Source organism: Hipposideros armiger, unplaced genomic scaffold (assembly GCF_001890085.2).
Source record: "Hipposideros armiger isolate ML-2016 unplaced genomic scaffold, ASM189008v1 scaffold_212, whole genome shotgun sequence".
Lineage (NCBI taxonomy): Eukaryota > Metazoa > Chordata > Mammalia > Chiroptera > Hipposideridae > Hipposideros > Hipposideros armiger.
Window position 1 is genome coordinate 1,036,241 of NW_017731562.1, and position 12,984 is coordinate 1,049,224.

General features: G+C 40.1%; 1 protein-coding gene across 1 annotated transcript in view; it reads right to left on the reverse strand.

Moving 5' to 3' along the window:
* PDE11A (phosphodiesterase 11A) overlaps window positions 1–12,984 on the reverse strand; it is a 398,336-nt gene that overhangs the window by 63,026 nt on the left and 322,326 nt on the right. Inside the window, exon 14 of the mRNA XM_019654011.1 lies at window positions 10,700–10,800. Coding sequence (XP_019509556.1) covers window positions 10,700–10,800 — 101 coding nt within the window. The remainder of the gene's footprint in view (window positions 1–10,699; window positions 10,801–12,984) is intronic.

The following is a 12,984-nucleotide window of genomic DNA, read 5'->3' on the forward strand; positions in this document are numbered from 1 at the left end:
TCCTCGTTGGTGATAATCATCACAAAACAACAATGTGAAATTCACTGTGCTTTTGAGAAGTGAATTTGGTCACACAGCTTCTCCTTTTAGCATCTATATGTGTACGTGTACGTAGATTACAGGGTCAACAGCATGAGCATATGCAAATATGCTAAAAATAGGAGCACTTTTGAAATCATGGGACTGATAAAACGAACAGTTGAAAATCCACAAAATTATATAGTACTCCCTGGATCTGGACTCCCTGTCATGAGGAACTATCTCATTAACTTCTCAAGCAGATCACTGGGAATCTTGGTTTTCAAGGACAACGGCAAATACGTCGGCTAGTGAAAAGCAATGTACTGGAAAACCTTATTTATAATCAGATATATTTTTATTAGGCTTTTATCCCACTCTCCTGACACATGAGTCACTCAGAAAAATTGCAGTCTTTACAAAAGCATCTTTTGAACAGAACTGCTAAAATTACCCTCAAAAATAATTCTAAAGATTGGTTACCAGTCACCCATCACTACACTGAAAATCTTTCTGGCTTGCCATTTATCTGCAAGGCACCTTTTACTTATAAAGCGAGAAATCCCCATTCCTGTGTATATTTTAATCAGGAACATTTTTTTGTAAATTTATATATCTATGCATATATATGTGTGTATATATATTCTTTATCTAGCTATTTATCTAACTGTTCTGAATCTACTAAAAGTCCATGAATGTTAAGGAAGTTTTGCTGCTGAGGTAACAAATCATGATAGTGATTCTCCCGCAATTTCAACTCCAGGATTACCAGGCAGAGGTGGCAGGAGTGTGTGTGGATGGGCTGGAGTGGGTGCAGGGAGACATGGCATATTTGGTTTTTCAGTGTTCTTACAGCTCATGCAAAAGGCAAATCATACATCTGGAATTGATTGCGAAATGTGGTTCTGGAGAGATTTTGGACTTTGGGTGTAAAAGCACCAGAGAAGAATAGAAAATTAATATATATATATATATATATATATATATATATATATGTTAACTCCAGTAATTAAGACTAAAGGAAAAAAAAGTTATAAATTTAATTTGGAAAATGAATTATCCCCCTGATAATACAAGGGCCAACTAAGAATGCAAGGACCCGTTTGATGCTGTGCTGATGTTGATAGCATGAATAAAATTGGAAAGATTAGAATTACTCTGAAGTTTGAAAATGGCAGATTAGACAACACAAGGCCCTAACCATCAATTCAGTCAAACCACAATCACCAGGCCAAGATGTGGTTCAGGGCTTTGCTAGATGGCACGTGCCCCCGTAGCCCCTGCGTTAACTTTGGCCACAGCACTTGACGTGCTACGGTATTAGTGTTCTCTTTTCTCCACTGAGCTCTGAGTCCCTGAGGGTAAGATCCATGTCTTACCTACCTCTGCATCCCCAGTAACTAGCACAGAGCCTGATGTGAAGAAGGCATCAATAAATGTTAGTGGACAAATTTCTTATTTTTAAATTCAGTTGCAATATCATGTGGGTGGGGATACACGGATGAATATATATAAAACTGTTTTGAAATGCATCAAAAAGTACCAAAACATTTCTTTCATCAACCTGCCCCAGGGCCTGTTGTTCTAACATTAGAATAATTTCAACGGGTTAATTTATCAGGCTCTGTTAAAATATAAGAATGTTTGGAAAAGAGCAATGGGTTAATCCCTATAAGTCATCACACCTTACTATGCAGTAATTTATTGTCTTCCTTCTCAGTACAGTGGCTAGTTGAGTGCAGGCAACTATGGAAGTTGAAAACACTTAATAAACATTCATTGAATGATGAATGAATGAATATTCCTGTATTTTTAAAAAATAAATCGTTCAAGGTATTAATCTAATTTTTAAAAGGATGGTCAAACTATGACTCCAACAATCTTAGATAATGTAGTACATTTTGCCGTCATTATCAGATGCGTTTGAGAAATGCTACTTATTGCATACCTTTGGAAAGACAAAGAAACCATTAGACTGAGCATTTTTCATAATTGTTGATGAATATTTGTAGAGCACAAAGGGGATGAATAATTTTCAATTTGAAGATTAATCTGATTAATTTAGAAAACCAACCAAAAAGGCTTTGAGCACTCAATGAATTTATAAAATCTGAACTATTGGCTAATTCTTGGTTTAAATGGTGGTCTGAGGCAATGTGGCATGGAGATATGAGCCAGAAACTTGATGACTTTGGGCAAATTCTCATTCTCTCTAAGTCTAGTATCCTTATCTATAGGATGGGGATAACAATAACTACTTTATAGGTTGAGAAAGTCAATATCAAAAAAGTTTATATTTTGTGTTATGTCAGGTAGTGTGTGAAGTTTGGGGGCTCCAAGAATGAGATGTCTGCATTCATGGGGCTCCCATCCTAGTGGCGATACAGGGAGATACTGTAGTGCCTATAACAGCACTGGGTGCAAAACAGGCACCTAGCAGATGAGAGATAGTGTTGGGGATGGATGCGAAAGTACAACTGCTGGCTGACAGCAACGCTCTCCACCACTTTATGGAAGCTAGACCACTGCCAACCTCTGAGGCCCCAGCTTAGCTCAGCTGCCAGCATGGTGCCTCTAATTGCAGTCTCTGCTATACCAGTTAAGTACCTAAGCAGCTCTCACCTGGGGCCTCCACACCAGCCCTCCACTCTGCTGGTGGAGTCTGCAGTTAGTTGAATTGTTACTGGCTTGCTCCCTAGTGTGCTTGGAACTGGCCTCAGACAGGGGCATACTCAAGCTACTGCTTCCCTTAATGCCTGAATGTTCCCAGGATAGGCCTCAGTTTCCTCTTCAGTACTCTTAAGCTAATAGTTATATAACTGCAGAGAAAATGGCAGAGTAGTTAAGACATTTTGGAGTCGGGCTACTTCACTCAACTCTCAGCTTTACCATTTCACATTGTGAACAATTTACTGCATCTCTCCAAACCTCAGTTTCCTCATGTGCATTTGAGGTCAAACATAGTATCTATGGTAATGAGACTGCTCTAAGTATTAAACAGGATAATGTGTAAAGCGATAAAGCTTTTAAGTAAGCACTCAGGAAATATTAGTACTGGTTTTTCTTATGAATTGTGGAAGTAGCACAGGTCATTTTTGTTGACTTATATGCAGACGAATATTACAGGACATTTGTGACTTCTATTTGAAGTTTTAAAGCATGTAATTTTGGCTCTCTCTCCCTGCCCACCCCAACAAGCTTCATCTTTTATGTTGTAATTTTTTTTTTAATTTTCTGGCTGAATGACCCTTTTATTTATAAGGTATTTTACATTATCAATGTTATTTAAATTATTTAAATTTTAATTATTCAGATTATTTAAATCTTCATTATTTAAATTACCAAATTATCTTTCAAATAGGTAATCTCCTTTGGCCACCACAAGGACCCTCGGGGATTGGTGTGGGTGATGTTTTTATCCCCATGTTGCTACAAGGAAACCAAGGCAAAGGGAGGTTGAGTGACTCTCTCAAAGTCACATGGCTGGCTACCGATAAGGTATATCTAATTCCTGCTTGAGATGCTGAAATTACTATTTAATTATCAAAGCCTTATTCACTGCAGGGACTCAGAAACAGGCACAGAAATCAATTTTAGAAAATCACTCAGCAGAAACTGAAAAATGTTTTCAGTGAGTTGGAAAATCAGACTGAAGAATTAACATAGGTCGTGAAGCCTAAAAATTCACATCGAGAATTTCTGTTTTGTTTTTTAAACTTGTGAAGTCTGCTTTTATCTGTCATTTGTAGGATAGAATCCTGTGGACACCTAAAGCCATCAGAAATTAGTTACACGTTTTTGTGGTTATTTATTTTTTTTTAAAGATTTTATTGGGGAATCAGGGAAGGGGAACAGACAAGTTTGTGGTTATTTTTAAAGGGGTTCCATGTTTCCAGGACTCTTAACATTTGTGCATCGCAGGAGATTCTGCCCCGAGCAATGAGTCATAAACCCCTCTCCAAAAGGCCTAGACCTTCTACCTGACAGCCCTGGTCCTTTCCAGGGGAGGAAGCAGTGAGCTTACTCTTCGGTTGACCTCGACTGTATCATGACTTGACTTTGATTTGAGTAGTCAGGGCAGAAGAACCAATGCTAATCTAGACTTCTAGATAGCAGTTGTGTGGGGCTGCCTCACATCCCCTTGGCTCACCTTCCTCCAGCCATTGCTGCTTCAACCAGTGCCACAGCTCCTGTCTCGCTGGCCCTGTGCCTTGCTTACTTTCTGTCTTGGTGCTGCTCTGACTCCATGCTACAGGACTGGATGCTACAGGAATCCCCAGCCCTCGGGCACGCATGTCCTGAAGGGGTGGGAATTAACCCCCATGGAATAACCTTGGCTGATAGAAGATGGAGGCTGGCGGATAACTTTGAGGTACAGTATACAAGGCTTCAGACAGTCCCTGAGGGATCAAGCTTGGGGGACCACAGTGGTGACCAACAAGGGACTGTGTCCTTATAATAGCTTTCCTACTTGCTGTTTCACTGTCCTAGTCCCCTACTCCTATTCATGATGTCACTTCTAAGACTAAAGTACCGCCTGTAAGCCCTATGTCTCAGCTCTGCTTTGGGACAGGGCACAGGGAACCTATGCTCATTCTCATATTAAACAAATTTATGCATGCCTGGGAAGGGCAATATTGCCATGTAATTTATCCCCAATTCAAGTGACAACTACTTATTGCTTTTTCCATTAGAGAGGGTATATGGTGATAATGGAAAAAGCCCTCAAAGAGGTGTAGGTTCCAGTTTAGACACTAATTATATGTGACCCAAACTACACTATTTAACCTTTTCAAGCTTAGTACCTGATCTACCAAAAAAAAAAGATGACTTGGATTACATCATTTCTAACATCCCTTGCAGTTCCACACCATATATTTGTGAAATAAAAGCATCTGGGTGACAGTTTGTACTAGCTGCTTTCCCCCTCATTAACCCTAGGGATTGTTTTGGCTAAAAATATGGCAACACGTTAATGCAACTTCAGACAGGCAAGTGAATCACCCTCCTGAAGGTCTAGATTAGAGAATGAGCAGCTATTCAGAACCTCAAAAAACAATAACGCTGACAAAAAGAGAACCAGCCAGCTTCTCTGGGAGTCAGCAAACATTAGCAGGGGCTGTAGCATTAAGATAAGAACAGAGTAATGAGAAAACGAGTGGCAACCAACTTCCTTGACTGAATTCCGGCGGTCACTCAGTGATTCGTCACATCCCTAACAGGGCTTGATAAATGGACTCCAACTATTGAGATTTTTTTCTCCCTTAGAAGTTACTTGGAAACTTGGCTTGGGAAAATGCTTCTGCTTTAAGAAAAATAAGACAAAACCTTGCAAGTGTCAGAGACAGGAAATAAAAACATTAAAGGGATATAGGCTTCCATAAGTCTCAAATGAAGGATCAATTCAGAAAAAGAGGGAAGATCATGGTAGTTAAGTCAAACATGAGAGCCACAAAACATGCAAAATAGGCTATAAAGCAAATGAGGTTGTAGATGTAGCCATTTCTAAGACATATAAGACATTTACAAGATATAAGATGTTTATAAGACAGATAACGTAGGTATTGGAATCTCCATTTTACACATGAAGGGGCTCAGAGAGGTAAATGATTTGTCTGATGACATACAGCTAGGTAGTGGCAGAGCTGGGATTTTAATTTTTTTAAATAAATTTTAAACTAATTAAAATTTATACTTACCAGGTTGGCTGAGTGGCTCAGTTGGTTAAGAGTGCAAGCTCTGAGCAACAGGGTCACTGGTTCGATTCCCACACGGGCCAGTGAGCTGCGCCCAAGCTGAGCTGCCACTGAGCTGCCAACAGGTGGCAGGATGGCTCAGCTGGTGAGAGCACATGCTCCTAACAACAAGGTTGCCGGTTCAACTCCTGCATGGGGTGGTGGGCTCTGCCCACCCACAACTAAGACTGAACACAGCATCTTGAGCTGAGTGGCCGCAAGCTGCCAATGGGTGGCTAGGTGGCGACTGGACTTGGAGCTAAGCTAGCTGCACCCTCCACAACTAAGATTGAAGGACAACAACTTGGCTGTTCCCCTTCTCTGATTTCCCAACACTGTTCCCCTTCCCCAATTCCCCAATAAAATTTTTTAAAAACTATACTTATTGAAGTAATACATACATAGTTAACAAATCAAATAATGCTAAAAAGCATACAGTTGACCCTTGAGTAATGTGGAGGTTAGGGGTTCCAACCATTCCCATGCAATTGAAAATCCACATATAACTTTGGACTCTCCAAAAACTTCCATCACCCCTCAGTATCTGTGGTGGATTGGTTCCAGGACCCCTGAAGATACCAAAATCCATGGATGCTCAAGTCCTTTATATAAAATAGTGTACAACAATGCATGCAGTCGGCCCTCTGCCTCTACGGAGTCCCAATAGAGGACCGAAAATACTGTTTTTGATCCATGGTTTGTTGAATCCATGGATGTGAAACCCCCAGATACACAGGGCCGACTGTATTTATTGAAAAAAATCTGTACAAGTGGACCTGTACAGTGCAAGCCTGTGTTGTTCAAGGGTGAACTATATAATAAAATAAAGCAGTGTTTTCAATATTGTGGCTTTCTTATCCTGTGACTGTATTTCTCAATGCTTTCACATGACTTTTTTAGTTTGATCACCATGTTTTTAATTTACACATGCTCTTTCTTCTCCTGTGGTGCCCCTATTATTATTATTATTATTATTATTATTATTATTAATTGGGGAACAGCCATGGTCATTGGTAACACATTGCTTTCATGCTACAAAGGCATAGTTGACTCTTAAGGAGGGCACAGTTCACAGTGGCCCATGTGGGGATCAAACTGGCAACCTTGGTGTTATCAGCACCATATTCTAAACAATTGAGCTACCGGTCACCCCTCCCACCCCATTATTTTTTAAAGCATCCTGTTCTTGTTTCATGGATGTACTATCTTAGCTCCCTAAGGATAGTAACAATAGTTTTTGTGATTTCTTCCACTCCCTGTTTTCTCTGATTCCCTTTTTTTTTTTTTTGTTAGTTTCAGCCTGTGTGTTTCATATGGGAGGTTTCATCAGTGTTCTATGATCTTTGGTATCTATTTGTATGTAATACCAGGACATTAAAAGACTGAGCAGGAGTTGTATGTGTGTGTCCCACACAATCATTGCATGAGACATATTATACTAAAACATTATTCATTGTTTATCTGAAATGCAAATTTAACTGGGCTTCTTGTATTTCAATTTGCTAAATCTGACAACCCTGGGCATGTGGATTATGGACTTCTAGCTTCTGGGTGACTGGGCTATGGGCTATGGGTTTTTAATGCAGGCTTCCAGGGCTCTTTCTTCCATTTTCCAGAGACTAAATCTCTGGCCTTCTCCAGGGTAGGGGAAAGGGGGTTCTCTGGCTGTGTTGGTGGAGGACTTCATAGGCTCTGAGTGTTCTGTGACTGACTTTCTAATAATCTCCTTGTTTTAAGCCTTGAGTGTCACATCCACTTTTCATGGCACTTTTTGTCTCTGAGCCCCAAGCAAGGTTCTGCAAGGCAAACCGGCTTTTCTCTCAGAGTTGTCCTTCTCCAGGGGTCCTACTTTCCCCTTCTACTCTGTAGACCAGCTACCATTTGTCATCTGGCCTCCCATTTTCCACAAGTGTATTGACATGTCTTATCAGTTGTTATGTGCCCTCTCTCTTCCTCCTTGCAGATTGATGCCTTTGTTACCTTTTAAATTCATTTACTGTTTCAGTCAAGTTTCAGGAGGGAGAAGACATAGACACTTGGGCTCAATATACCAGTTTTTAACTAGAATGTCAGAATGAGATTTAAATGCAGGCCAATAATTCCAAAGCCTTTACTCCTTCCATTATTGCCATGTAGTAACCCAGGCAGCAGAAGCCAACATTCAATACATGTGGCACACTGTCAGTTATCTACTCCAGTATTTCTCCTCCCTTTTTTTCTTAGTAATAGAACCGTTGGATTTTAGTGGGGCATACGATTACAGATATGTGCTGCTTAACAATGGGGATACGTCATGTGAAATGCATCGTTAGGTGATTTCATCATTGCGGGAGCATCACAGAGTGCACTTACACAAACCTAGATGGCATAGCCTACTCCACACCTAGGCTGCACGGTATACCATTGTTGTATATGAGGTCCAAAACGCCACGTAACACATGACTACATCCAGAATAAAGGCTTCCTTTCCCAACCTTCCTTCAACCTAGGTATGGCCAAATGACTAAATTGCGACCAGTGAAATATAAGTGGAAGTGTTATGTGGAGTTTCTCGAAAACTCTCTTAAAAGATACCTTGCATCAGAATTTGGGCCCTTTCTTCTTTGTCCCTTCCTTCTTTCTGCTAGCTGGAATATGGACATTATGCCTGGAGCTTGAGCTGTTATCCTGGACTAAGGTGCAAACCATGTGTCGAAGGTGTCAGTACAGAAAGATAGAAGTAGCCTGGGTTCCTGATGACTTAACATAGTTACTGTACCTGCTGCAGGTTAATTATCTCCAGGCTTCTTTTCCATGATAGAAAAGGAAGCCACTGTTATTTTGGGTTTTCTGTCCCTTACAATTGAATCTAATTCTAACTGATACAATGCCAATGTGCAGTAAGATTTCAAAGTGAGTGACACAGGATTCCTAGAAAAGGTGGCAGAAGAGATGAGTCCTAAAGGATAGTTCAGCCAGATGGGGAAGTGGAGGGTTGAGATTCCGTGTTGGAATAGTAATATGATTGGGGTATGAGGGGCACTGCATAAGGCGTTTTCAAAGGGTAACCTGTAGACCCGTCTGGGTGGAGCAGACAAATCATATAGGAAGGAATTGGAAAATAAGAATGAACAAAAGGTTGAAGGCACTTTATGGGGGGCCTTGAAAGTCAAACGCAAATTTAGAGGTTGCTTTGAAAGCAATGAAGCTACTGAAGTGTTTTGAGATGGAAGTTGGAGACACATGTCCTGAATATGAGGGAAGCTTAGAGTGAAGGATTCCAGAGTCTTCTATAGACCTATCTATATAAAGGTATTACAGAGATGAAGTCAGGGGAGTGAATCTAAGTACAGTAGAGAAAGAAGAACACGGGTTCAAGAACTCATACATAGGAGCATAAAAGAAACTCACAAAGGACCCAGAAGAGGAGAAAGGCAGCTGGATGTCGGGGAAGAAAGGAGTGTAGAAATTGACAATGAGTCAGTAAACCTTCAGATGTCTCAAAGAAGCTAGAAAATATCAGAAATAAATAAAGAACATTGAATTTGGGGACAAGGAAGTCTCTGGTGACCTCTGAAAGTAGGTCACAATTTTGATAGAATGTGAAGGTGGATGCTGCTCTTTAAGGTGTAAATGGGTGTTAGGAAAATAAAGGTACTAATGTGTGCCATTTATTTTAAAAGCTAGGCAGCAAAAGAAAGATAATTGAAAAGCAATTAAAGATCTGCATCAGATCAAGTGAAAGAATTTTTTAAGGAAGGGAAGTTGGTCTTTAAGAGAAAACTGTGCATATCAGTGAAGGAAGAGATTTCCAGACTGCCAAAAAACGTGGCACCGGATGGAGCAGGTCTAGGAGGAAATGAAGGGGATGGAACTTACAGTTCAGATGGGGGCCTGAAATTGGATAAAAAGGGGGACAGCCCTTCTGAGAAAGACAGATAGAGGAGAGGCAAGAAATGAAGGCTTGGATTTCTAATCAACCTTTCAGCAACAAATCTTTTTCAATTAGCATCATCAATGCCATTACAGATCTGACCAGAAGAAATAATCGTCTAAAATAGCAATCTTAGTCAGTCTTTAAAATAAAAATGGTCATTACTTAGTTTCAGAGTCAAAAATTTCAAACAAGGCTCATAACACAGAAGAAAGATATAAATCTCTTGGTTGTAGTCCTGATTTGTTAGTCTTATAGATACACCATAATGAAGTTCATTTAGATGAGAGAAAAACAAGAAAAAGTTTAGCTCGTTTACACTTTTTTCTTTCCCCTGTCCACATTTTATTTTTTAGTTAAGGTACTTGCACGTGACAGTCGTCAGTTTAAACTATCTCAAGAACAAAAAGAGACCTCCTTATTCAGTGCGCCATAACCACAAGAGGGGGAGACAAGCTGGCTTCATGTGAAGGGCAGCCCTGAGGACCAGGAACTAAAGGCATCATTTCCTTAGCGTCTCTGTGTCTTGTATAGTACACGACCATGGAGTTATATAGAGAACAGCAGTCCTAAAAGATGGTCCATCGTAAAAGGAATCTTTGGACAGATCGCTTTGAGAAATGCTGCACACCTCTTGCACCAGCTCTTAGAGTTTCACAAAACACATTAGAATATTCCAGTCTCTGAAAAGTTTCATGGTCAAGAAACCTGTTTCCCCTTTTTTTTTTTTTTTTAATTGTGAAACACACATTTTTTAAATTAGTTTCAACTGTACAACACAGTGCAATAGTTATACTTTTTGCCCCTTGAAGTGACAACCCCTCTCCCCCAATCCGCCGCCCCACTTTCCCCCCACAATATCATACATATCTATTACAATTCCCGTGACTCCACTCCCACACTATACTCCACTCATTTACACTTTGATATCAGTGCTAGAATAACAAGCAACCTACAGTATGGACCTGAAAATTAATTACAGGTTGAAATTTTAGATACCCATTTGTCAAATAGATCAAAAGCCAATACCTACTCAAAGTACAGTGTGAGGTCTGTTGCCAGTATTGACTGCTTCAAAAGTTGCATAAGGTCACTATATTCCTTGGAGGACAAATTAGCAAAGATGTTGTGACCCTATAATAAGAAAGTAAAAAGTCACAAAAGGCAACATTAAACCTGAGGTTGTTGATTATATATTTTTCCTATATTAAAAAAATACATATATGGGAACATAATAAAACATTAAAAAAGAAAGCTTAACGAAACTGTGCACAAATACAAACAGACTCCCTGGCAAACATGCCAAAGCCAGAAAGTGCAATCATTTCTGAGGAGGACAACCAAGGGACACTTTATTATGTCTATTTTTGAAAAGAAAACTCTGAAAAACGTTTGAGTTTGTCTTACTATGGACATGTTTGTGTCAACAACTCCACTTGGCTACCCATTTCCTGTGGAATTACTGAGTGTAGAAGGTGACAAATCTTTCTGACCCTAAAATAAACACTAGTTTCACTACTAAGGACTTTAGTTGCCATTTTGGAAGTACCTACTATGGCAAAAAATGACTTCAAGGAGGAGAAAAAAATATTAGACCAGTGGTTCTTAACTGGGGGTGACTTGAGCAGTGGGGGCTTTTGGCAATGTTTAGAGACATTTTTGATTGTCACACTGATAGGAGTTCTCCTGGCATCTAGTGGGTAAAGGCCAGGGGTGCTACTAAACATCCCACAATGCACAGGGCAGCCCGAACCACAAAGATTTACGTGGCCCAACATGTCAGAACTGCAGAAATTGGGCAACCCTGTGAAGATCCATCTTGATGAATTCTGTGGCAGATTAAATTCAGTACATAATTACTGAGTAGCTAGAATGTATAAGATACTGTTTTTGGCATAGCTCTTGAAACTCTAAAGATGACTTTGACTGAGGAAAACTTGCAAATACACCTGTATCTCCATACCTTTGAAAAGCACACTTTTTTTCATCAAATTTGTTTTAGTTACAAAATTTGTTTTGTTTAGCTAGGCAGCTCTATAATGTCATTAGTAAAGTGAAAATTCCTTCTATAAAGTGGCTGACAATCCATTTAATCTGCTTTGAAAGTCAGGACTTTTTCATTTATCAGGTTTCCTTAGCATGAAATACCAACTCATAAACATGTGGCCCAGGATCTGACCAGTTTTAAACGTAGTATTGAGAGCCAGGAGATGGTGCAGAAGGAAGTGGGTGGAACGACTGCCTGAGAATAAACTATTCTCCAACGAGAGGTAAATTAATTCTTCCAGGGAACCAGAATATCAATTAGCAAATTACTGCCTACCAGGCACCAGATGATAATCTGCTCCTGAGTTAATTTATCTCACTGGATGAATCTGCCACTCCTTAAAGACTAAGGTACATTGGTTCCACCGGGGAGCAGGTCCAATATTAATAATAATTTTCAAATGAACTCTTCCAGTCCCTTAATTCAGCCATTTGGGAAGAAGACAAACAACTAAAGGAATACCACACCAAAATTCTGCCCAGGTTTCTTTGCCTGAGCCTTGCCCCATGGATCAATCACAGGCAGTGTACTAGGGCCTGGGAAGAAGTGATTGGAAGCTATGGAAATGTAGTCACTGGAATCCAGATGCACGTCTAGCATCTCCCAGGGAAAGAAATACAGGCACATCTCGTTTTATTGCACTTCACAGTTGTTGCGTTTTTTACAAACTGAAGGCAAGACTCATCACCAGCAAAAAGATTAGGACTTACTTTACCGCAATCCTTGCTTTATTGCGGTGATCTGGACCTGAACCTGCAACATCTCCAAGGTATGCCTGGATAGCTGTTATGAGCAAGTTACAGTAGAAACTAATGTGAGGTCCAGGAGAAAGCTGGTCTGAATTTGAGGATCTTGATTATTCTGTGAGAGAGTGCATTTTACTACTTTTAAAGGCCAGGTAGTAACTAACACAATTTACAGCTAACAGAGTGACAAAGCGAGCCAGATCAGCTTTAATACTAATAAAAAAACATTCATTTGCAATCAGCGTATTGTTTAGATGCAATTGGTCTCCTCCAGTGCCTGAAGCATTTGATTCCTGAAATAGATTTGTCTCCCTGAAATACTGCTTCCATTTGTTGTTTAGGGAGGAGTGTGGTACTGATGGAAAGAAAACCAAGTGGAGGGAGAGAGGTCTGGGGAAACTTCCGCCAGGTCATCTAACCTCTCTATACCTCTGCATCATTTGGAAAGTGGGTTGATAATGACTTCTGCGTTTCTGCCTTTCTTATGGGCAGGACAGGCATGTGGAGGGGGTGGGAGGTGGGGGG